The following is a 23,170-nucleotide window of genomic DNA, read 5'->3' on the forward strand; positions in this document are numbered from 1 at the left end:
TGTAAGTCTGTAATGGGATTAGTGTTATGAGCTTCAGTGCACCATAGTGCAATACGATGTGAGCTTTTGCAGCGTTTAATCTAGATAATCTAAAATATTATCCTGTTGGCGCTGGCCGCAAGCCTTCTGGAGTTTTATGAAAATGACATTGTAAGTAACAACTCCCCCGCCCCCCAAAGAAGTTACCAGCCTGTTGGGGACTGACTGAAAAAATGCATTTGTATGCTGGGTGCTGGAGAGAGGGCAGCTCATTCTGCTTCTATCCTGTGTGTGGAGATGTCACTTGCCTGGGTGACTCACTTGTTTGGGTATAATTTCATGCACCTGCCTGCTTCCAGTCCTTGGTTGCCGATGGGTACCAGGCTAGTACTTAAATACAAGGGTGTCTTTAAAAGTAGGATCTTTGATGTTGCACCAGGTAACTGCAGAAACATATACTGACAGTATTCCCTGGTGGTTTATAGATTAGTCTCCTATCGGGCAGACTTTGGCATGCACTGTGCTGGGGTGCTTTCCCCCCAGATACAACAACTTTAACAACAGAGTACATTTTAGTGTGTGAGAGAGCAGGGAGTTAGTTTTGTGTAAATGTTGTAGAACTTCAAATATTACTTGTTGCTGCAGCCAGGTCAAGCTATGAGGCATCATTCTATCATTCTTTCATTCTTTCGCTGGTCTGTAGTACACGTCCTTTGTGAGCGGATATGAGTTGTGCACTGGCTTTGGATAGAGGAAATCTGGTGTTATCAGGGGGTAGGCAATAATGGAAAGTCAAGTATGTGTATTCCTAGCATTATGAACAACCTGTCGTTGGAAGCTACTAAACAAACACACCTTGATGTGTGTGTTAAGAGATCATAGCGCAGATTCTGTTCAACACAAATATGGCTTAATCTTCAGCCTTTATGTAGTACAGCTGAAGTCGTCGTCTTTTTTAAAAAAAATTACGGGGATCAATATTTAGAGTGTGAAATAATCTGGCTCCTGTTTTTGCTTGTTTGTAGAAATGCCAGTCAGAAGCTGATTACTTGGAAATGGGATCACTATGATGGCAAATTCTCTTTATGGTATTTGAAGTGCAATAAATAAATTTTGGGATATATTACCCGGTAAATAAGAGAACATTTCTGCCAGCGTAGCTTCTCTGTCATGCAAGTTTGTCATCTTAGGCTGACAAATCCATCTGGTGAGGGTGTAACTATGATTTTGTGTTGCAATGGGAGGGAAGGCTTTGCAGAAACCTCCCATTAGTTGACAGATTCTTTTGTGTATTAGACTAGTAGAATTGAAAAGGAAATCTGTATGGCAGAGGTTTTCAACCTTTTTGAATCCATGGCTTCCTTGGCCAACTACAGTCTTACTGCGGCACCCCCGTGGGGCTTAGGAGCCCAGTTATGTCACCCCTTGCCTGCAGAGCTGGCGGCCTCTCACCCTTTTTCGAACACCCTACCTTGTTGAGGGTTCCCTCAGCCTCCTCTTCTCTCTCCTTGGGAGTCCTCTGGGCAGCTTCTGTCTCTGGTCTCTGAGCTGCCCCCACCCCAAAGAAGAGGTTCCTCTCAAAAGCACCATTCGCCTGCGGAGCTTATAGCCAGGGCTGCTGCAATAAACAGCTGTGCAAGCAGGCACCCCAGGTTGCCATGGTACAGTGGTTGAAAACTACTGCTGTACGGTAAGAAAATTAGACATGCAAAAGGATGAGGTGTTTAGCTTTTTTAACTGTGAAGTGAAACAGGTTTGGAAGCAACAAAATCTTTTTGTGAACTGTGTGTGTTTGTGGGTGTAGAAGAGCCCTATTCAAAGTTTTCCTCTTACGTACATAATGTTCTTTATCTCTTAAGGGCTAGAAATTAAAACTTCTATAAAATGGACCTTGAGATGCTCTGGGAATATGAATGAAAGACCTTAAATCCTCAGGGCAACATTACAAACAAGAAGGGAAAACTCATAATAACAATTCGTAATAAATGTAAGGTTTCATAAAAGGCTGTGGGGAACCATTAACTTGCAATCCTCTGCATGCTTATGTAAGACGAAGCCCCATTAAATTCAGTGGGACTTGCTTCTGAGTACTCATAGGATCAGGTTTTTGGGTTAACATGTATACTATACTAACACTACCTTTCAGTCATAAGGGTACTATCAGTAAGAGCTTAAACATTAGGCTTCTCCTCTAAATTGCCAGAAACGCAGAATGAAAATCCAAAACCAGAAGCTGTGCAGTCTCCAGAAGCTGATTGGACTGAACAACACCCACTGTTTGAATATTATGACAGCAACTATTTGTAGCATGGTTAGTGTTTTGCCTGCTCACCAGTAGGCATTTAGAATCTGAGGGAGCCTTCTAGGAATTTAAAGCACCCTTCCCACTATTATAAAATTGACTATGCCTCTTTCTATGGTCAGCCTTGTCCTAGCAACACAATGTAAATACAGATGAAAATAATTATTTTAATGAAGGGTTTGGGGAAATGTCTAGGTATCTCTGTTAATTGTATTTGGATTTCTTTTATCTGCCTTAGCTCAAGACTGCAAGGTTGATTCCGGTACATCTTTATCTCTTTTTATCTACACAACAGGTTAGATTTATCCAAGAGTGGGTGACATGTCCAGAAAAAGTATAGGAATGGGAGATGGAGGGGAATAGAAATACCTTGGCTACAGCACCGGCTGGGTTTGTTTCTCTTTGAGATTTCTTCATCCTTTGATTTGCAATTAATTGTGTAAACCGAATATATTTAGGTTTTTTAGGCTGCCCATTTGGAGGTTTCAGAGAGAGTGCTATTGGTTCTTAAGCCCTCCATAATGGCTAGCTAAAAATTAAACTTGAGAATGTTAGTCCACTCCTGCCCCCCCCCAAAAACCCAGTCACTGGAAGAAGGGACAACATTCTGCTCTTTTCTTCAAATTTGTGCAGAATAGTTGCATTTTTCACTCACAAGAGAAAGTTAAGAATATCTTGTTGCCCCAACTGCTTTGCTATTCCAGACTGAGTTAAATGTAGCCTTGTATGCCACATGGAAAGCACATCCCTGTGTCAGTAGTCCATGCTTTGCAGCAGCAGTATCACTTAAAGGGCTCTTAATGCCCCCCCCCGCCCTATCTGGTGCCTGTAGTATCTGCACGTCAGTATAGTTCTCTCCCAGAATATACAATGACATTGCAATGCTGCGTGCAGCCTATAGATGAGTGGCCTTCTGCCTACTCAGTAGTCAATCCCATTGAAATAGAATCCTAGGCATGTGTACTTCAAAGCAGTGTTAGAAACTGAGATATGAAAGCTAGGATCTAAACGGCACCTTAAGCATGGTTATGGGTGTAACAGTGTCTAGGCACACTTTTCTTATAACAAGAATACAAAGCTGAAAATGAATGAACTGCAGCTAAAATATTATGTTCATTTTTTACATGGTCTAGTAGTCCTTCCCCTGACCACCCCCTTGACATTCTTAAGAGGGCCTCTTCTCCAGTCTTCAGAGAGTGGCTGGAAGTGGGGAGGCAGAAAAGGTCCTCCTTTCCTTCCACTGCAGTTTTAAACTGAAATCCTAGGGCTCAGTACTGTGCCCGGAATTCAGAAGCTGATCGCGCTAAAGAAATTCCCTTTTGCAAAATGCGCCTAGAACAATGGGAGCTTCGAACACTGCTTCAAAGTAAATCCCACTGAATTCAGTAGGATGTACTCCCAGGATTGTAGCCCTTAATGTTATAATTGATGTGTGGAGCGTGAACATGGGCTTGTGGTGGTTTGGGGGCAGCCTCGACACAGAAAATGGATTGTTCAAATTGACTTTCTGTTTAAATGTTTGCCAGTAGCAAATAAATAAATGAAGCTTATTTCAACGACGATGCATAAGTAACACAGAGGATAAATTATGTAAACAGCCCGTATGTTTCTGGTGGCATCTTATCCTTTGACGGGAGGCTGTTTTCCATCTGTTTCCTTGTTCAGTTTGGAGCAACTGGTTGGGGCAGGCATGTTCCTAACACCCCCTGTAGCACTTGTGTCAGTTCCAAAAATAGAACCAGAGGAACTATTTTGGGAGCGTTGTTTCCCCAAAGGAGGGAGACAGGGAAAGCGATTGGCCAGAAAGTGTTCTTCCCTTCCCTTTTTATCCTGGCTCATTCTATTCAGTAATTCTAAGAATCAACCATAATAACATACTGTATACCTGCTGTGTGTAGATCCAGATTTGAGGAGGTGTTTGTAATAAGAAATACGTAATTCTACATTTGTGCGCTGTTCCTTTGAGTGTGAACGTAAGGCTTAATAATAGGCATGGGTAAACAATTCCATGGGCAGTGAGGGTGGTGTTGGCAGTGCCGCTTTTTAAAAGTAGAATAGTGAGTGGGTTGCATCCTAGAACATAGATATCTGCTTGCTCTTTCTTCCTCGCACAAAGTATTCCTGCTGCTTTGCCTCCATCCGCCCCAGCATTGTAGAAACCTGTGCAGGTTATCATTAAGACGGAAGTTGCTATGGGAAATAGGGCTGGGAGGTGATTGCTTTTCACTGCTCTGTTTTCCATCTATGTCAGGAAATACCTGTATGCTTAGTATTGTGAATGTGCCTGGCACAACAGGGTAACATTAATTAAAAAAGGACAAGTCTCTGTCCTAAGTTGCTTACAGTCTAAATTTTAATGAAGCTGGGCAGAGATGATAGAGTAAAATAAACAATGGGAGAAAATATTCAGAACTTGCTGATTCAACTCTTGGAAAAGTGGTGGTGGTGGTTGTTTTTGCAGCCAACTGGGGGTTGAGGTTAGGGGTTAGGAGAATGCATATTTGTGACTGAGCTTACTGGTTCTAAATTCTGAACTACCATGGTAATAAACAATTCAGTGATTTTGCATGCTAAATATGCATATCAGGCTCAGAGAGAGAGAATTATGATTTTAACTGTCTTGATACGGTTGTTTTGAAGAGGTACTAAATAAGTAACCAAAATATGATTTGTGCTTTGCTGCTTATTATTGAGTTATATCCAAGAGAGGACCTTTAAACTTTCTGTGGGACTCTTGCCCTGCTGGAATCCCTTTGCCCCCACCCCCTTCTGAAATGGCATCCTAGGCCACCTGAAACTTCACTTAAAACACACGAACAAAAGCTTTCAGATACATGGGCATGAATATCACTTTCCAATCAGCGCCACGTTTCTAAGCTTAATGGCTTTGTTACCCTTAACGTCCCACCTTTAGAAATACTTTAAGAATGCTCACATTAATTCTTCTTTTTGTCTCCCTTCTATTCCTGCCCCTTCTCCAGCGTTCCCCTGGTTTGGCATGGATATTGGTGGGACGCTTGTGAAACTGGTCTACTTTGAACCAAAGGACATTACCGCTGAAGAGGAACAGGAGGAGGTGGAAAACCTGAAAAGCATCAGGAAGTACTTGACTTCCAATACAGCCTACGGTAAAACTGGGATTCGAGATGTCCACCTCGAACTGAAAAACTTGACTATGTGTGGGCGGAAAGGGAACCTTCATTTCATCCGTTTTCCAAGCTGTGCTATGCACAGGTTCATACAGATGGGTAGTGAAAAGAACTTCTCAAGCTTGCACACCACGCTTTGTGCCACGGGAGGCGGAGCTTACAAGTTTGAAGAAGACTTTCGAACGGTATGTTTTGTTTGCACAATGTCTTGGTTTAAGGAGCTCTTTCCTACCCCTTTCCTGGTGCTGCCAGATCAAATACAGGGGGTGTGTTTGTGTCAGTCAGACCTTAGGACGTCATTGTTTATTTTTGTCACTCCAAGCCAGCAAACCTGCCTTTAAGCTTCAATAAGTGCTAACTGAGGAGAATTAACTACAAGTGCTAACTACTGTCTGTGTCTCTGGGGGAGAGAGAGAAAGGAGGCACAGGGGTGGCAATATTTGTTATGCCGTGTTAACACACATCACGCTCAGAATTTTCTCCTTATATCTATTATTTTTATCAGTTTTAAGCCTAAATGCAGGAAAGCACAGCTTCGACTCAGCATGCCACACAGCCTCAAACTGTGCATTGTAGACGGAGTCTGTCCACAAATCAAGTTCCTGGTTTTTTGTTAGCAGGCATTGGTGTTCCATTGGGTCAGGTTGACCGTTCCTTGTTGGTGTTTTTGTGAGCATGGAAGTTGTATAGCTACCTCATGATCGGGGAAATGGCTATAGTGTGCTGCTATCTGCAGCTTTGTACACAATCAGATTATGGGGAGTAACTGAATGCATTTTGCAGGTATTCCTCAATATGTGGTTGCTGTATGTATGTAAAAGATGTGAGGGCAGGGCCGATAGGTTACCACTGAATTATAGGATTACACATCCATGCTTTTTAAGGAAAACTGGCCGCTTGAATGAGTGGTTAAGAGAGAGCTCAGTGAACTGGTTTTCTGAATCACTTCAAGAAACCATACGTAACTGATGGTGCTACTGCTCTCCTTTCCTCCAAACATGGCTGCCTGCTCAGGTGAGCTGTAGTTGTAGAACTGTAGGCATGACTTTTAATTTAAAAGAGAGACAGAAAACACTGCTGGACTGCAGGTTGACTAAAAAAAAAAAGTTTCTGATTTAAATAGCTGTATGGAGATCTTGCATTGGGAGCTCTGGTATTTTCTGAAGATTAGCAGGAGTTGCAGATCCATAAATTTTGCAGAACTTTCTTTTCTGGCTGCTTCCAAAACTTTGCCTGAAGTCAGGAAGTCCTGTAAAAAGATGCCCAAACCCCCAATGTAATTTTTCTTTTGAGTGATACCAGCTGCTCCCATAGGCACAGTAATTACCGTATTTTTCACTCTATAGGACACACCCGACCATAGGACGCACCCTGTTTTAGAGGGGGAGAACAAGAAAAAAAAATTCTCCCCCTCTCTGCTCAGCGCCCCTTCAGTGAAGTGGCAGGAGAAATGGAGCCCCTTCCATTTCTCCTCCCACTTCGCTGAAGGGGCGCTGCACAGCTCTCCCTCTCTGCTGAAGCCAGGAGAGTATTGCTCTCCCGGCTTCAGCAAAAGGAACCCAAAGCCTTTGGAGCGCAGCGCGAGTCCCGCTGTGCTCCAAAGGCTTCAGGCTGCTATCCCTGAACCCCTCTCGCTCTCCAGGCTTCAGCAAAAGCAACGCGAAGCCTCCGGAGCGCGGAGGGAGCGCTCCCTCTGCGCTTCAGAGGCTTCGTGTTGCTATTGCTGAAGCCAAGGAGCCTGCATTCGCTCCATAGGACGCATACACATTTCCCCTTAATTTTTGTGTGTCCTATAGAGCGAAAAATACGGTACTTCCTTGGCTTGCTTTTCTTATTTAAAAGTACAAGAGAAGCATTTGTTTTTCAAAATCACACAACCCCTGAACAGATTCCACTAAGAATTCAGGCAGGTCTGTGTCAACTTACAATTCTCAGAATGTTTACGGTGTTTGCTGCTGTCCTGAGGCAATGGGTGAGGCAAGGTAAGTAAGACGATACTCTTTCTGTATTGCTTTCTGTGGGTGAGCATGCTGCTGAGGATTATGTAACACATGCACACACGTTCTTTTGTTTTTCACCTTATGGCCCCTTAATTCTAGAAGAGAGGTGGGAACGATTATTCTCAGCCATCTTTTGAAATGTCAGTTAAAACCCCCACCCAACACAATTTTCAGAGCATGCATTATATCCAAACAACTGATGTTCCACTGCTAAGGGTTTCAGATTGTACGTATTTCACTAACGAATGGATCCCTGCAGGGAAGGGATGGTAACAGAGCTGTTTCAACACTGTAACAGAAGCAGCTGATATTTCCAGTCCTGTGATGGACTACAGTTTCAGTTATACACCCTTCATTCATTATGCAAAACTCAATTATGTTGCCTGTGTGGTTGTAGAGGGTTGACTAAGAAAACAGACCAGTTCTTGGTACGTGTGTGTGTGTGTGTGTGTGTTTTTGTTTTCATGGTAAAAACTAGTCCTCTTTCCCTACCACCCACAACTATAATGACTAATGGGAACTTCAGTGCAAAGGTGGATTTTTAATTAGGCTCGACTTTTGTGTGGTGTTTTATATTCAACTGCACAAATTTTGTTCAACCTGAGGGATTGGCAACCGTTGGCCAGGGAGCTCAAACCCAGGGTGTGTAATTCAGTGGAGTATTTGCTCTTCACTGTGTGCATCTCACGGCTGCAGATTTGGTACCTGAGTAAAGTAAGGGGATCAGCACCAGAGGTTTGCAAGGGGAGAGCATATCCCCAGGGTGTTGGTATTCACACTGGAGCAGAGGTGTTCAACCTTTGTGAGCCCACGGCTTCCTTGACCAACTGCATTCTTTCTGCAGTTCCTCTGTGGGGAAACATGCTGTGAACCTCAGAAGCCCAAAGAGCTGGCAGCTATATGGCACATGGTTCGAAAACCTCTTCACTAGAGAGAAGGCCTTTTTTTCTGTGAGGCTGTGGACAAAGGCCATGTTGCCTGTCACTCAAATTTGAAAGGTCCCGTTTGTTTTAAAGTTGCTATTAGGCTGGACTTTGCTGCATAGCTGGATTCTGGCTTTATAATTGCACTTTAAAGCTGGCAACATACATTGTTATGGGAACTGAAAATATTTGAGGGCAATATTCTTCTCATAAGTTACAAAAGCATTTTGTTTGACTCATCTCTTGGAAAACAGTTTGTGTAGGCTTTGGGGACAGTATTAAAAACCTATTTGATTTCAGGTGAAAGTGGGATGGGTAGATCCTTCTTTCGAAACCACTTAAGATTTCCTTTAAAAAACCCAGCAACCATGGTCTGTGAGTATCGCAGTGTCTTCAAGGAGAGAAAAACAACAACCCCCGAACCTCGAAATGCACAACATGGCTTGACCTTGTGATGTGCTTGTTTTCATTCTGATGGCCAACCTGCTTGCTTGATTATGAACTTCCTGTGCAAATACTTCTTAATTACTTTAGTGATGACCCATTGTGCAACTCAAACAGTACAAAGTACTTCAGCAGGGCCTTTTGACTCTTCCATTAGGTTTCTTAACACTGTATCAACAAGTGTTCATTTATTAACTTCTCTTCCAGATTGCTGACCTCCAGCTTCATAAGCTAGATGAGTTGGACTGCTTGATCCAGGGCCTGCTCTATGTGGATTCTGTCGGTTTCAACGGCCACCCGGAGTGCTATTATTTTGAAAACCCCGCAGATCCTGAACGGTGTCAGAAAAAGCCTTACTGCCTTGATAATCCTTTTCCTATGTTGCTGGTTAACATAGGCTCTGGGGTCAGCATCTTAGCTGTGTATTCCAAGGACAACTATAAGAGAGTTACGGGGACCAGGTGAATATACTATCTGCAGGAAACAGCTCTTGCTAAAAGAAAATAACCTGTCTAGATTTGAGATTCTGAAGTATTTTATTATTTTTACAGAGGGCCTCCTGAAGTCAGGTTAATGCTATCTAAGCCTCCTCAAGCATATGTGAGGCAGAAAAATAAATAAAATGCCCCTGAGCTGAGGTGTCAGAGCTAAGAGACACCATGGCGCAGCCTGTGATTTGAATTCACCTTCTTCCTCAGAGCTACTGAACCACACTGTATGGATCTGAGACAAAAGCAGACTTCCCCACTTAATTGCACAGGACTTTTAGCCAACATATTTGAGCAGAATGTTCTTAAAAGATCTGCAACTGTTTGCAGGTGTGATATCAACAACTTATTGCTTTAGCTTAGCTTGAAAATCAGATTCTTGATAAGTATTATCTTCACACATGGTGTCTACACAGGCATTTTCTTCTAGAAATCAGGTACTGCTCCTATCTTCCTTCCTGCAAGTCTGACAATAGATTGATTCACACAGAATGATAAGGCATGGTCAATGGCTTATCAGGATTTGAACAGGATGCTGGTGTCAACTGTTTGATCCTTCCTGCTTCACTCCTCCCCTGGTACCAGCAATAAGCTGTGAAACACGGCTTGTCATTGTGGTTTCTCCTTAAATCACCGTTGCTTGCCAACGTGAAGCTGTGACGTCTTGTTGGCTTTCTGAACATGTTTTTGGGGAGCCAGTGGGAGACACAATCCCAGATTTTGACATAGTGACAAATCAAGGCTTTATGGCTTGTTACTCCTGCTCTGACCAGGGGAGCCATGTCTGATTATGTTTGAACAGACCACAGTCTTCAGATTACAACCAGATGCATCATACCTTAAGCTATCAAGATGCAGTTCCTCCACCACCCTTTAACCAGTGCATCATTGCGAAGTTTCAATCTGAGGGGCTTTCTTGAAGAAAGGAATTTGAAGCTTGCCCAGAGAACAGGCTATTTAGGAATCCAGACGGTTGTTACTAACTATTATTATTTATTAAAGTTGTTAGTTGCTTTGAAAAAACCCAAACAAAAGTAACTCAGTGTGACTTACAACAATAAACAAATAACACATACAGCAAAACCAGCATAAAACAAAACAGGAAAACCTGCAAGTTGCAAGTTGGCTGAAATGAGTCTTCTCTTCTTCCTAGTCTCGGTGGTGGTACATTCCTGGGCCTGTGTTGTTTGCTGACTGGCTGTGAGACTTTTGAAGAAGCTCTGGAAATGGCAGCTAAAGGGGACAGTACCAATGTTGATAAGCTGGTGAAGGATATTTATGGAGGAGACTATGAACGGTTTGGTCTTCAAGGATCTGCTGTAGCATCAAGGTAAATATCAACTGGTCACATATAAATTGAGTTATTGCAGATTATGGGAGATTACTTAGATCAGTGTTTCCCAAATTTGGTTCTCCAGCTGTTTTTGCACTGCAACTCCCATCATCCCTGACCACTGGTTCTGCTAGCTAGGGATAATGGGAGTTGTAGTCCAAAAACAGCTGGAGAGCCAAGTTTGAGAAATCTGGATTTAGATATTGAGAGCCTAACAACATGTTGCATGCAACCAAACCTGAGTAGGTAGCTATTTTGTTCTTCAGGAAAAGCTGCTTCAGGAGGGACAGTTAGGAGTAGAAAGAAGTGTGTGTGTTTTGCGTAGTAACCATTTCCTTACCTGCTGCTTTTCTCTTCCAAATTGTCCCTGCTAAACTTTTTTCCTGCACATTTGAAATACCACGAGGGTGGGGGGAGAGGCAGATCACTGGGGGTTAATTTGGAGTGAATAAGAGGTTTTGTGGAAAAGGTTTTGCATACGTTCTGCATCAAATTGGACCCTCCCAAAACAGTTTTCCTGAAAATAAACTTTGGTTGCCTGTGTTTGTATTTAAAATTATAGCTGGGCCTCCATGTGTAATGCTTATGTGGGTATAATTAATTATGTGTACTGCTTAGGACCCTAGTTTGATTAATTTCAGCTCACTTGTATCATATCGCTTTGCTTTCAGGATGCATTGCTTGTACATTAATCTTGCCTTGAAAGGAATTTTTTCCTTCCTCAATATCCAACAGCTTCTCTGTGTATTTCATACCAAAATTAATAGCCTTTAAAGCAGGGGTGGCAAACTTCCACCTGCCCACCTGCCCCCATGTGTGATGACAGGTGTGGCACAGGTAGAGAGGCGGTTGGATTGGCTGCTTGACTGTGTTCCCCATGGGGAAATTGATCATGCAGTGGATCACTGCAGAAAACAGGGTTGCACTTACTGTCTGTCAGCTGAGAGGCGAGGAGTTCAGCCCTACTGAATTGGCCGCATGACTTGAGTTCTCCATGTGGAATGCGCTCACGCACCGATCCCTGCAGAAAGCACCTTTGTCAGCCGTTTGCTGAGTGTAGGGCTGTCAGAGGCCCTTGCACCATGGTTCCCAAGTACCTGACAACCCGCTGACTGTCAGGCAATTGGGAAGCGCTGCACAAGTGATGTTGTCAGGTGAGCAAGACAACCCATGCCAGCCATATGATGTAAAGTTGTCTGCTTACCTGTCAAAGTTGGCCCGCAGGCGTTGCAAGACTCTGTTATTTAGGAGAATTGCTTACTACTAAGTATCCACAATGTTTAAAAAAATGGTAAAAGCTTTCAATATGAAATGCAGCAATTTTGTAAGAAGGTGGTGCTAGCTCACTAAAGTTAGTTGACGTCCTCTGGGTCTGTGTGCGTGTCTTGCATCCTGCAATGGTGACGCCTGTTTGTCCCGGGCAAACTACTGAAAAACGTATTTTTTAGAAACCTTGGCCTTTATGAAAAATGTAAGAAAGATCATATCCTCTAGTATTATCACGCAGCTTCGGCAACATGATGAGCAAAGAAAAGCGAGATTCCATCAGTAAAGAGGACCTAGCAAGAGCGACCTTAGTTACCATCACCAATAACATCGGCTCCATCGCTCGGATGTGTGCTCTGAATGAGGTAAGAACATGCTGATTAGCAAGCTTTGGAAAGCTGCTGTTGTGCTACTGTGTTACTTTGATCTCTGGTTTTGCATTAGTTAAATACCGAAGAACATTTTTTTACAGTGCACACCATGCTCTCATGTGAAACTTTGACAGTACGATCCACAGAGTTTTCTTTTCAATGGCTAAAACGAACAGAATGACAGTGCCTCTTCATTCATACACAGTGCTTGACGTCTCCTGGTGTATTCTTATAGTTGAGCACCAGCAATGGAATCCCACCTCTGTGCAAAGCCTGCTTCTCAGCTTTGTCCTCTTAGACCACAAATATTAACAGTGTAACTGTGTGAACTGATGTGGTGGTGAATGAGGCTGGTAGTGAATACTACTTTGTACTCTGATAGGGCCTTTGTGTGAAATTCTTCCTGAATGTTTGCTGTCGAATTGGTTGTCATTCATTCAAGCATTCTGGATTTTTAAAATTTCTTTTGGGCTACCGTCTGGAGAATCCTGTAGCGTCCAGAAACATCTCTGCATTCTTTTTAAGGTCAACCCACAAGAGCTTCCAGTCATATTCATATGCCTGGTGGAACCTGGTTTGATAGTGGTGTTGACTATGGCATGGCACCTTTGAAGGTGTGCATTTGTTAACTTGACACCTGCAAGTTGGCGCCAGTGCAGTGCAGAGCTAGGAAGAGCATCACGGTTCAGCAGTGACGCTCAGTGGTGGCTTTCGGCAAGTCAACACCTGTAGTTGTGAAGCCAATACCTCTTGCCAAGGGCATCCTTCAGCCATTGAAGCAGCAGCTGCTCCAGTGTTTGCTTTCTTGTTCTCTACCCATTTTCCCCCCCTTTTGTGTTGTTTCTAGTAGACTTATGAGTCTGCAGGCAGGGACAGTCTTATCTATCTATAGTTAACATTTAATGTAAGCTCCATATTTTACCTCCTGTTCATTTAATGGGTGCGTCACTTGTTGAGGCAGGTAAACTCACAACAATGGAATACTCCGTTGCACATAAAAATAAAAATAATAAAAATAAAAATAATTTTATTATTTATACCCCACCCATCTGACTGGGTTGCCCCAGCCATTCTGGGCTGCTTCCAGCATATAAAAAAAACATTAAACAATAAAGCTTCCCAATACAGGGCTGCCTTCAGATATCTTCTAAAGGTTGTATAGTTACTTATCTCCTTGACATCTGACGGGAGGGCGTTCCACAGGGCGGGCGCCACTACTGAGAAGGCCCTCTGCCTGGTGCCCTGTAGCTTCTCTTCTTGCAGTAAGGAAGAGAGAGAGAAGGAAAAGACACAGGTTCACTCTTTTGACAACAGCCACGTGTCTGCCATAACTTTGGGGCATTTGGTGGAGTTGCAGAAGTCTAATATATAACAAACCCAGCAAATCCAGTACATACGAATCAATTTGTTAATTGCTTCAGTGTTGGCGACTGAGAACGTCTTTCAGTATTCCTGAATGATAAGAAACCTTTCGTATCGAAGTATTGTTAGAAGCTTCTCGGGGAAACAAGTAGTCTTTCTCTTTGCTTTCAGCTTCTTTACAGTGTTGCCTTGTGGCATGGAGTTCAAGCAGCATTGTACAGGGCTATCAAAGCATAGAGAGTTAGCTGCAGTGAGCAACACAGGGTATATTTAAAATGAAGAGACTGATCGCCACTTGTAGCCTGACATACTTGGTTTTGGAAGAGGATGATGGTGATTTGCTTGTGAAAGCATGAATATCATGAAGGAACTTGTGATACGATACAAATATGAATAGATGGGATTGCACAGATTCAGATAAACTGTTACTGTGAAATTGCTATTATTTTGCTACGTTATGAAATTGTTGCTATGTTATTGTTTTGCTGTGTTATTATGAAACAGTTTTTGTGGTGATTGTTTGAAATGCATCCCTGTTGCTTTGTTGTAAGCCACTTTGAGCATGATATGTGTGCGGAAAAGCGGCATACAAATAAAGGAATGAGTTAATGAATTATATTTGACAGGGGGAAAAAGGATTTTAGGGATCTTTGCTTGCTTCTGCATCCCAGTTGTCTTCTGAACCCAGCAACATTTTTGCAAAGGTCTGGAGTTCGTTAATCTATGGCTCATTTCGAATGTTCTTCCAAACCGTTATTGCTACCTTAACAGAGATGTGAATCTGGGAAGCTTGCCTAATACAAAGCCAAACTTCTGTGCCTCTGTTAGTTGGAAGGCAAGTAGCAAATTGTTCTTTCCTCCCTAAGCTCCCCATTTTTTCTTAAGACCATGGTTGAGCCATGTACATTTTTAGACAGTGAGACAGCTGGCTAAAGACATTGTGTTATAGAATCCCTAAGTCATCTTAAAAATGAAGCCTCCATGTTTCTATAAACATTTAGGATTTTTGTTTGTTTGTTTTAAAAAACATTTCTAGAAGCTTAAGTAGTAAAGGGCATGGACTGTGTCCCAGGAAAGGTTTCACTCAGATCAAGATGGGTGGCCCTAAACGGCCATCACTTAGCTTCAGATTTGGGGATGGAAGCAGCACCAGCCCACTTAACAGGGTACTCGTAAAGATAAAAATGTTCTGTGGAGGTTTCAAAGAGAAGTTCAAAAAAGCACCATACAAATGCCAAACTAAGTATTTTCTGATTTTACTGATTGGAATGTCGGAAAAGCACTGAGTTGTCAGGGGAGGCAGACTTCAGATGTGCTTGATTAACACCAGTCCTTATCACATTAACACCTGAAAGATTTCCAAGCAAAAAATAACTTGCAGTGATTAATAAGAAGAGGCTGGTGCTTATTTAGTCACCCAAGCCCCCTAGGGTGTTAATTGGACTGTCAGTTTGGGACTGAAACTGCACTATTGGGATAACACTTTGACCAACCTAAGTAGTGTGAACTTGAACAATTTTTGCTGTCCTGTTCTTTCCAAAGCAGATCAGTCATGCTAAATACTGATGGATGTGTGTATAGGATTGGAGCCTAGAGTGTCTCTCCCTTGCTGTTCTCTCCCTTAGTCCATCTAGCACAGAATACGTATCACAATATGTACGGGTGGGAGAGAAGATGGGCTAGTACAGTTTTTTGGTGGCTATCTGGAGGACATCTGGTAGGTTGTGTTATCATGGGGGCTGCTTTACTTTAAAAAGGTAGTTGCTAAGTGAAAATCGTCCACAACCTCCCTAGGGGGTCCACCCCACTGTCAAACAACCCTGACGGTCTTAATAGTACTACAGTCAAACCTCGGTTGTCAAATGTAATCCGTTCTGGATTCCGAAATGTTCAACAACTGAATTGCGGCTTCCGATTGGTTGCAGGAGCTTCCTGCACTCAGTGGAAGCCACATCGGATATTTGACTTCCGTAAAATGTTTGAAAACCGGAGCATTTACTTTCAGGTTTTTGGCATCCGGGAGCCGAATCGTTCGAAAACGGAGCCATTCGGGAGCTGAGGTTTGACTGTACAGAAACTTCATAACATTGCCCTCAAAAATAGCGTTCTAGTTTAAGGAGAAATGTTTCCCCAGTGTACAATCCCATTTAAATAAGGTAATCTAGTTTTGGTTGTCTTTCTGATGCTTTACTGTTAGGAGACATTTGATGAACACTGAATGAATATCATAGCTGTGAATTCCATAAGTTTTAAGGTAAACATGGCACCCTGTTGAATGTATATATTTTCCTAAATTTTGCTTAAATTTTGCAGAACATTGAGAGGGTGGTGTTTGTTGGAAACTTCCTGAGAATCAACATGGTCGCTATGAAGGTACTTGCATATGCCATGGACTACTGGTCAAAGGGACAACTCAAAGCTCTCTTTTTGGAACACGAGGTAAAGACTGTTCAAAGGAAATATGTATATATATGTAACTCGGTTGATCTGCTAGTGAAGTCATGCTTTGAGTTATGATTGGACTTTCTCCAGTTCCCGAAATGTAAATAGAAAGACCCACTCAAATATAGAGGTGATATCTGCCGTTGTAGTTTATGTGCAGCCAGCCAGTGACGATGGGAAAGAAACAATTTTAATTTGGGATAATTGATGGGTCTTAACAAAACTGTGCTGGGGTGGGGAAAGACTGTGAACTGTAGAAGTCCAATAGGCTTCTTAATTAGTATTGAAGAAATGGAATGCAAAAATAAAATCTTTTGTGTTATAGAGTCGAATAGGAGTTTTTGTAATTAGTTTTCATGAATGCAGTTGCTTGGTAGCGATAGATCCAGGGAGTTTCTGGTTACATTTGCATGTTGCACAATGTTATCATTTACCAGGACATGAACAAGTTGCATGGAGTTTTGGGCTTCCATGCTTCCTTCTCCCATCTCTTCCTGACAGGTGGCTTTCATTTCTTTATTGCAAAATTTTATAATCCACCCTTTGTCCAAAAATGAATTTCAAAGAAATTTAAAATTGCAAATGTGCTTTCACATGAACACTACAATGAAATTACAAGGAATAAAACAATTCAACTAGCTATAACAAGCATAATTTAAAAGGCCAAATAAAACAAAAACAGAAAAGACAAATAAAAAAACTGGCTCTGAATAGAATACATGGCCTGCATCAGGGGCACTTCTTCCTCAGGACAGCAATCCACAATCTTTTGTGTATTCATTATGTATTCCTCTTAAACTTGGGAAGCATGTAAGTGATTATTCCAATAATCTGAGTAGGTTTATATTAACCAGTGTTTGGTGTAGTACCCAGGACTGTGATTAATCTTTGCAGTACAGTGGTACCTTGGTTCTCAAATGCCTTGGTTCCCAAACACTGTAAACCTGGACATAAGCGTTCCAGTTTTCAAACGCTTTTTGGAAGCCAAATGTCCGGTGCGGCTGTCGGCTATTGTTTCCGGGACACCTGCACCAGTTAGAAGCCGCGCCTTGGTTTTTTAACATTTCGAAGTCAAGCGGGCTTCCAGAACGGATTGCGTTCGAGAACCAAGGTACCACTGTAGTTAGTTTAAACAACCCAGCTTGGGTTACTTTGGTATCAGGAGCTACGGCTTTTACTTTCGCTGAATGTGATTTGTCATGTCATCCAGACAAACCCTGTGGTTGCCATTAGCTATTGTTATTTTCAAACAAGTCAACTTCATACCATAGTTACAGAAGTGGGCTTGTTTAAACTAACAGTTGAGACGGTGGTTAATCTTAACAACCAAGCAGACAGCGTCTAAATGCTTCCTAGACAGGTGGGACAGGAAAGGGCAAGCCTAATGCTTGCTGAAGCTCATTCCTGCTCTTTGATTTTGTGCTAAATTATGGTTTAGCATGACATGTAAACACAGCTCTCTCTCTTGCTCTCTCTCTCTCTCTCTCTCTCTCTCTGTGTGTGTGTGTGTGTGTTTGTGTGTGTGTTGACATGCACACACTCTAGGAAAGAGTGCCTTGAAGGCTGTTTTAATTCATTCAGAGAGGGGGTGCTGTCTTCACTGGGTGAACCATTTGGATGTAACAGCTCCTTCCTCTCCATATAACCCTTTCTGGCTCTTCCCAACATTGTGGAGAAAGCTGCTTTACTCACATGGGTGAAATGGTGCAAAAAATTCAGCACATAGTTACGGTTTTCACACTGTGTTAAAGTAGTTTCCAAATGGCACCTGTAATGCATAAGAAGCTGAGCCATTTTTTCCCCCATTTAACCAATTGAGAGTAGAATGATAAAGCTATAAGAAACTGTGTAATCTCCCTTAGGGCCTGTTTCCATAACACGGCAAGCTTAGATGTCTTTGTGACTCTTATAGCACACTTATAGAAGTCTCTATCCGCGTCCTCAGGTGTAGGGCCTTGTACAGCAACCCAGTGCCTTACTTACAGCTCAGTGCAAGTAAAATACAGGCAAGGAAATTACCTGTTTATCTTACAATGACTCTCTTCCAAGGGTCCAAACATTTCTTCCACTGGAAGAAGTTCCAAATGACATCTGCATGCAAACAAAATCAGTTCTGGCTTTTGTATTTGTACAAAAAGTGGAATATTTATGTCATCTTTTACTGGGCCCAACTACTTTTAAGAGTTCAGAACTTCTGAGAACAGCTCTACTGAATAGACAATATGTTTGCTTGCTGCTCCTAGCATTCACTTGAATTTCCAGTAGAATTGGCCCTGGCTGGTATGGATTCCTTCCTTTGCTTTCAAACAGCACTGTATTTTGTTTTGCAGTACCTGCTTGTCTGATGTTTCAGATGTTTTCAGACCTGCACCTTTGTTTAAAGAGAGAGAGAGAGAGAGAGAGAGAGCACTTGTTTTATGTTGTGCTGAACTCATTGACTCTGTGACAATTGGTTTGAGCTCAAATAACATTACGTACTAACGCCTTCCTCTCCTTTCAATAACTTTGAAGGGTTATTTCGGTGCTGTTGGGGCCCTTCTGGAATTGCTTAAAATGACAGATGATCAATGATGAAGCCTCCAGGAGCCCAATGCCTGTAGAAGCTGCTACAAGACGGACAGCTGCTAGGAGGATGGAAAGAAGCCATGATGGACACTCTTACCTGCTGGATTTGTAAATAATAATTTAAACTCCTTTTAGCTGATCTTTTAACTTTAGGGTTGGACATTAGCTTCAGAATTCGTACCAGGAATCTAAAAGAAAAAAAGAGGCATTTTTAACTGTATAAAACATTTTTTTAAGACAAAAAAATGTGCAATGTGGCCAAACATGGCAGATTTTTATGGATCGTATCTAAAAAGTGGATACTGTGTGGGAAATGGACCTAAGATATGTGACGACACTGGTTTTATTTTATTATTTTTCTTCTGGGGTTTACTGACCTAGTGTGATATAATTATTCTTTTAGTAATTGCTCTAGGAGATTTTTTTTTATTAAATCTTTCATGACGTTTCATGATTGCTGTTGGTTTCAGGTGAAACCGCAAAACTAGTATATAGTGTGAGCAGTAAAGTAATGAATTTTGTTGCCTTCATTTTTATTATTATTATTAAACTGTGTTTCCATCTTCCCCAAACTTTCTTTGACTGTCCATGTTGTCATCAAATCCACTGAAAATAGGAAGAAGACCTCAACCTTTCCTTTCAGAAACTCGCGCACAATGAGTTAACTATTCCTTGTAGCACCGGAAATCCTTATTTGTGGTACGCTGAGCTGGAAAAAAAAAAGATTATTGGGCCATGGGCAGGGGGAGGGCTAGTTCTCAGTCTGCAGATGACGTGGTAGACCTGTATTCTTACATACCTGAATGCACCTGCATGCAAAGAAAACATATCTCTTCCCCTCTCATGCCAGCATTCTACATGCAGGTGTATTTTTCTTCTTTTTTCTTATGGAGAAGCATTCAATTCTGTGAAATCTGAAAATGGTACAATCCAGCAAGTTTAACCACCTCCTCTGCTGTTTGTGAGAACTGGGCCTTACTTAAAATACATTTTTAGTATGCTGAAAAGTTCTTCGGCTGTTACAAGACAAATACCATGCCATATATCTGACACTTTTAAAAATGTCAAATGTGTCAGACCACATGTTGAGTATTAATGTATACTATTTCTTAGAAGTTCTTATTGATATTTACCACAAGGAACAAATGACGTAGTGGTATAAAATGTTCAATTTTTAAAATGTTTGAGTGAATTTACTACATGCCCTGGCTGATCAACTACAAAAATTATGGACCTTGCAAAGAACAGATTAATTTCCTAAGTTCATTTCTACCCTGGTGATTCACATTGGAAAGACGGTTCTGTTTTTACAAAATGTAAAATGTCCGTCACGTGGTGGCGGGGGACGACAGCATTAGCTTTAAGGAGCAAACGTTTTCTCTAATAAATTTGAATTATTTGTTTGGAATACAGTATTTGATTTCTTTACCTTGAAACCTTTAATAAATTAACACTAACTGTTCACTTACCTGGCTGAAATAAAAATAATCCATTACTATTGTGATGGCTTTGAATGCATCCGTGGCCTCCTTTTCATTTAAGAGCTTTACAGTCCTGCTTTTCCCCCCAGGTTTTCATTACAGGTGCTTATTTGTTGGATTGCTTTAAAAAATGCAGAAGGGGGTGGGGAAGCCAGCTGAACACAACACCCAAAGGTGGACAGTCCAGTTCCACACCTAAATCCCTGCCATTATACCTAAAATACTGGATTTAACATTTGTGGGCGGAGTTATAAAGTAGCATTTATGAACACCTACATACATTACAATAGGTATATGGACAAGATGAGCAGCAGCATCAAATACTCTTTTCAGGGTGTGGGAGGCACTTAGAGGCTCAACAAATATATAAATTTAGATACAGTACTTTACATGTTGTCTACCAAGCAACTCTGGAGCTTGGCAGCAAACCCTGACAGAACAATGCAAAAAGCAGCAGGAAATTTAGGCAATGCAGAGAAAGTAATTTACTCTTTGTCTTTTGGTGACACCCACCCCCAGTCAGAAAATGCCTCTTGTGTTCTCTCATGGAAGCCTCTTCAAATGCAGTACAGTGGTACCTCAGGTTAAGAACTTAATTCGTTCCGGAGATCCGTTCTTAACCTGAAACTGTTCTTAACCTGAAGCACCACTTTAGCTAATGGGGCCTCCTGCTGCCGCTGCGCTGCCACCGCACGATTTCTGTTCTTATCCTGAAGCAAAGTTCTTAACCCGAGGTACTATTCTGGGTTAGCGGCGTCTGTAACCTGAAGCATCTGTAACCCGAGGTACCCCACTGTATTGTTAGACAAATCTCTTTCTTGCATGCTTTAATTCTTCCAGTAGAGGGCATTGTTGGATGGGAGTTTGAGGTTTTCAAACACGTCCCTTGTGGGATTTTGTGATTTATAAGAACTGCCAAAATGCTTTCTGACAGAACGTGCACAGTTTGTTTTTATTTTGTAAAAAATAATAATAGACAATCTTATTCGCAGATTAAAAAAATAAATACAGAATGTGTTGTGTATATAAAGGGCCAGAGAACGAGAATTGTGTCTCTACTGTACCCCCAGACTCGGAGGTCAAATGTCTCCTTGTAGTGGCTCTTCACTGGACGTTCAGTCAAGAGTCTTTCCCAGCCCTGAAGAGCATTGTATATGAAGTGGTGAGAAAACCGGGCTGCAGCATAACGGCAGCGCACAGTCCAACTGGAGCTTGCTCCACTGGAGGCGGTGATGGTCACCAGATTGGATGGCTTTAAAAGACAAATTTGTGGGGGATAATGGTATCAATGACCACTAGCCATGGTGGCTATGCTCTGTTCCGTAGTCTGAGGCAAGAAGGTTTCTTAATACCAGTTGCTGGAAACCACAGAAGGGGAAAGTGCCCATGTGCTCGGATCCTGCTTGAGGTTTTCTCACAGGCACCTGGTTGGCCTGATCTGTAGTTAACTGTAATAGTCTGTTCACACATGTAAGTCACCCCCACTGTTTAAGGTCCTCAGATGACAGAAATACTTGTGTGAATCAGTTCTGTGTCAGCCCTTCATCTGTAACATGGGGATAATAATGCCAATCCGTTTTTGAAAACTGAAGGGTTTTCTGAAGTGATTGTATGGAGGGGTGCTACATAAATACTAAATTCTGTTAGTTGGTTTTGAGGCATAATCTCCGTTCCTTTCAATGAGGCTTACACAGGTAGTCTTTGGCCGACTTTGTTTGAAACCCTTCAGGTGCAATACATCAGACATGTTTTTGTATGTCCAGATTTCACTGGAAAATATCCTAACCGGACACCTTATCTGCTGCTGGTGCATGCAAGAGCAATTCTGCGGAGAGCAACATGTCAAAGTAATTGCAAAGGAATGTCGCTTTTAGAATGTTTTTGCGTGTGCCAGGTAAGGGAAAGCAATAGCTACATGAAATATGTCAGAAAGATTTGAACCAGAGACAAGAGCTTAACATGTGTTAAATTATTTTTTATCTGTCACTCGTATACCTATCCTGTGCGCTGTGTTTTCAAAACAATGAATGCCAGTGTTGAACAGTATGTTACTTCACTATAGCTAAATATTTTTTCCATGCTGATGGTGTTTGAAGGACTGTATAGGATTTGGTTCTTGTTTAGGAGTCCACTTGCTGTATGGCCTTTTCAGTGCAGCCTCTGTGAATCACGTTGTGGTGAGATGCTTCTGGGTTTTCTCTTTTAATTAAAACTTGCTCTCTGGTTTTTAAACACCAAGTGAACAGAGTGCTACCACAGAGAAGTGTTCTTGTTTCATGGGCCAAAGGAAACCTCAGAAGTAGTCTTTTAGCTCACACAGACACAGTTATAACCTAACTTAGTGTTGTGTGTGTACAACCACACTTTTCATTTGTGTGCTCTACAGAGAAATGTTGTAGCTCCTAAGAAGACTGTCCATACATAAACCCCCAGGAAGCCATATCTTTGATTTAAACTAGTGATTCCCAAACATGTGTACCAATGACTTGTTTCTTTTGAGACCATGAATAGAAGCCCATCCTGCCATTAGCCTCTTTGATATACCGAGTGACACATGTACAGCTGAATGAGTGAAAAGGCCAATAGACTTACGAATGTGGTAGTCACTTTTTAGAGATGTGGAATATGTGGCTTGAGTAAATCCATGCACGCATGGAACATAGTTGTGTGAATGTTAGCTGAAGTCAAAACTCATCCAGTCCACACACACACACACACACACACACACACACACACACAAACACACACACACACACACACACACACTGCACCTGCTGCTGATTGGCTTGCAACCAGTAGTGCCAGTTGAGACAGCTATAGCTTGCAAGCTGCTGACCCACTTGGCCCAGGCAAAATGCTGTGACAGGCATGTGACTTTGGCAAGGTGCTGAGAATCTTCAGCAACATCCGTATGGTGCAGACTTCTGCATGCACTGTTTGTTGCACATGGCCTAGAGATCAGTGTGAATAGCAGCTGCCATGCTAGGAGCTTTACTCCCCAAATAGAGTTGTGCAATTATATGCCGCATCGAGGATGCAATGTACATTATGTCTCTGCTGAACCA

At 42.0% G+C, this 23,170-nt stretch overlaps 1 protein-coding gene across 3 annotated transcripts in view; it reads left to right on the forward strand.

The window, feature by feature from the left end:
* The window catches only part of PANK1 (pantothenate kinase 1), a 32,218-nt gene extending 12,076 nt beyond the window's left edge, over window positions 1-20,142 (forward strand). For 2 of the 3 annotated variants that reach the window (XM_081004572.1, XM_081004573.1), the window contains exons 2-7: window positions 5,263-5,615; window positions 9,005-9,258; window positions 10,439-10,615; window positions 12,126-12,249; window positions 15,931-16,056; window positions 18,571-20,142. In XM_081004572.1, coding sequence (XP_080860698.1) covers window positions 5,263-5,615; window positions 9,005-9,258; window positions 10,439-10,615; window positions 12,126-12,249; window positions 15,931-16,056; window positions 18,571-18,630 — 1,094 coding nt within the window. In that variant the 3' untranslated portion in view covers window positions 18,631-20,142. Of the gene's footprint in view, window positions 1-5,262; window positions 5,616-9,004; window positions 9,259-10,438; window positions 10,616-12,112; window positions 12,250-15,930; window positions 16,057-18,570 lie in introns of those variants that run through there. The other variant, XR_013986078.1, reaches the window with a different exon arrangement.
* Window positions 20,143-23,170: the final 3,028 nt, after the last annotated feature.

Source organism: Podarcis pityusensis (assembly GCF_964106645.2).
Source record: "Podarcis pityusensis genome assembly, chromosome: 5".
In the NCBI taxonomy this organism is placed as follows: domain Eukaryota; kingdom Metazoa; phylum Chordata; class Lepidosauria; order Squamata; family Lacertidae; genus Podarcis; species Podarcis pityusensis.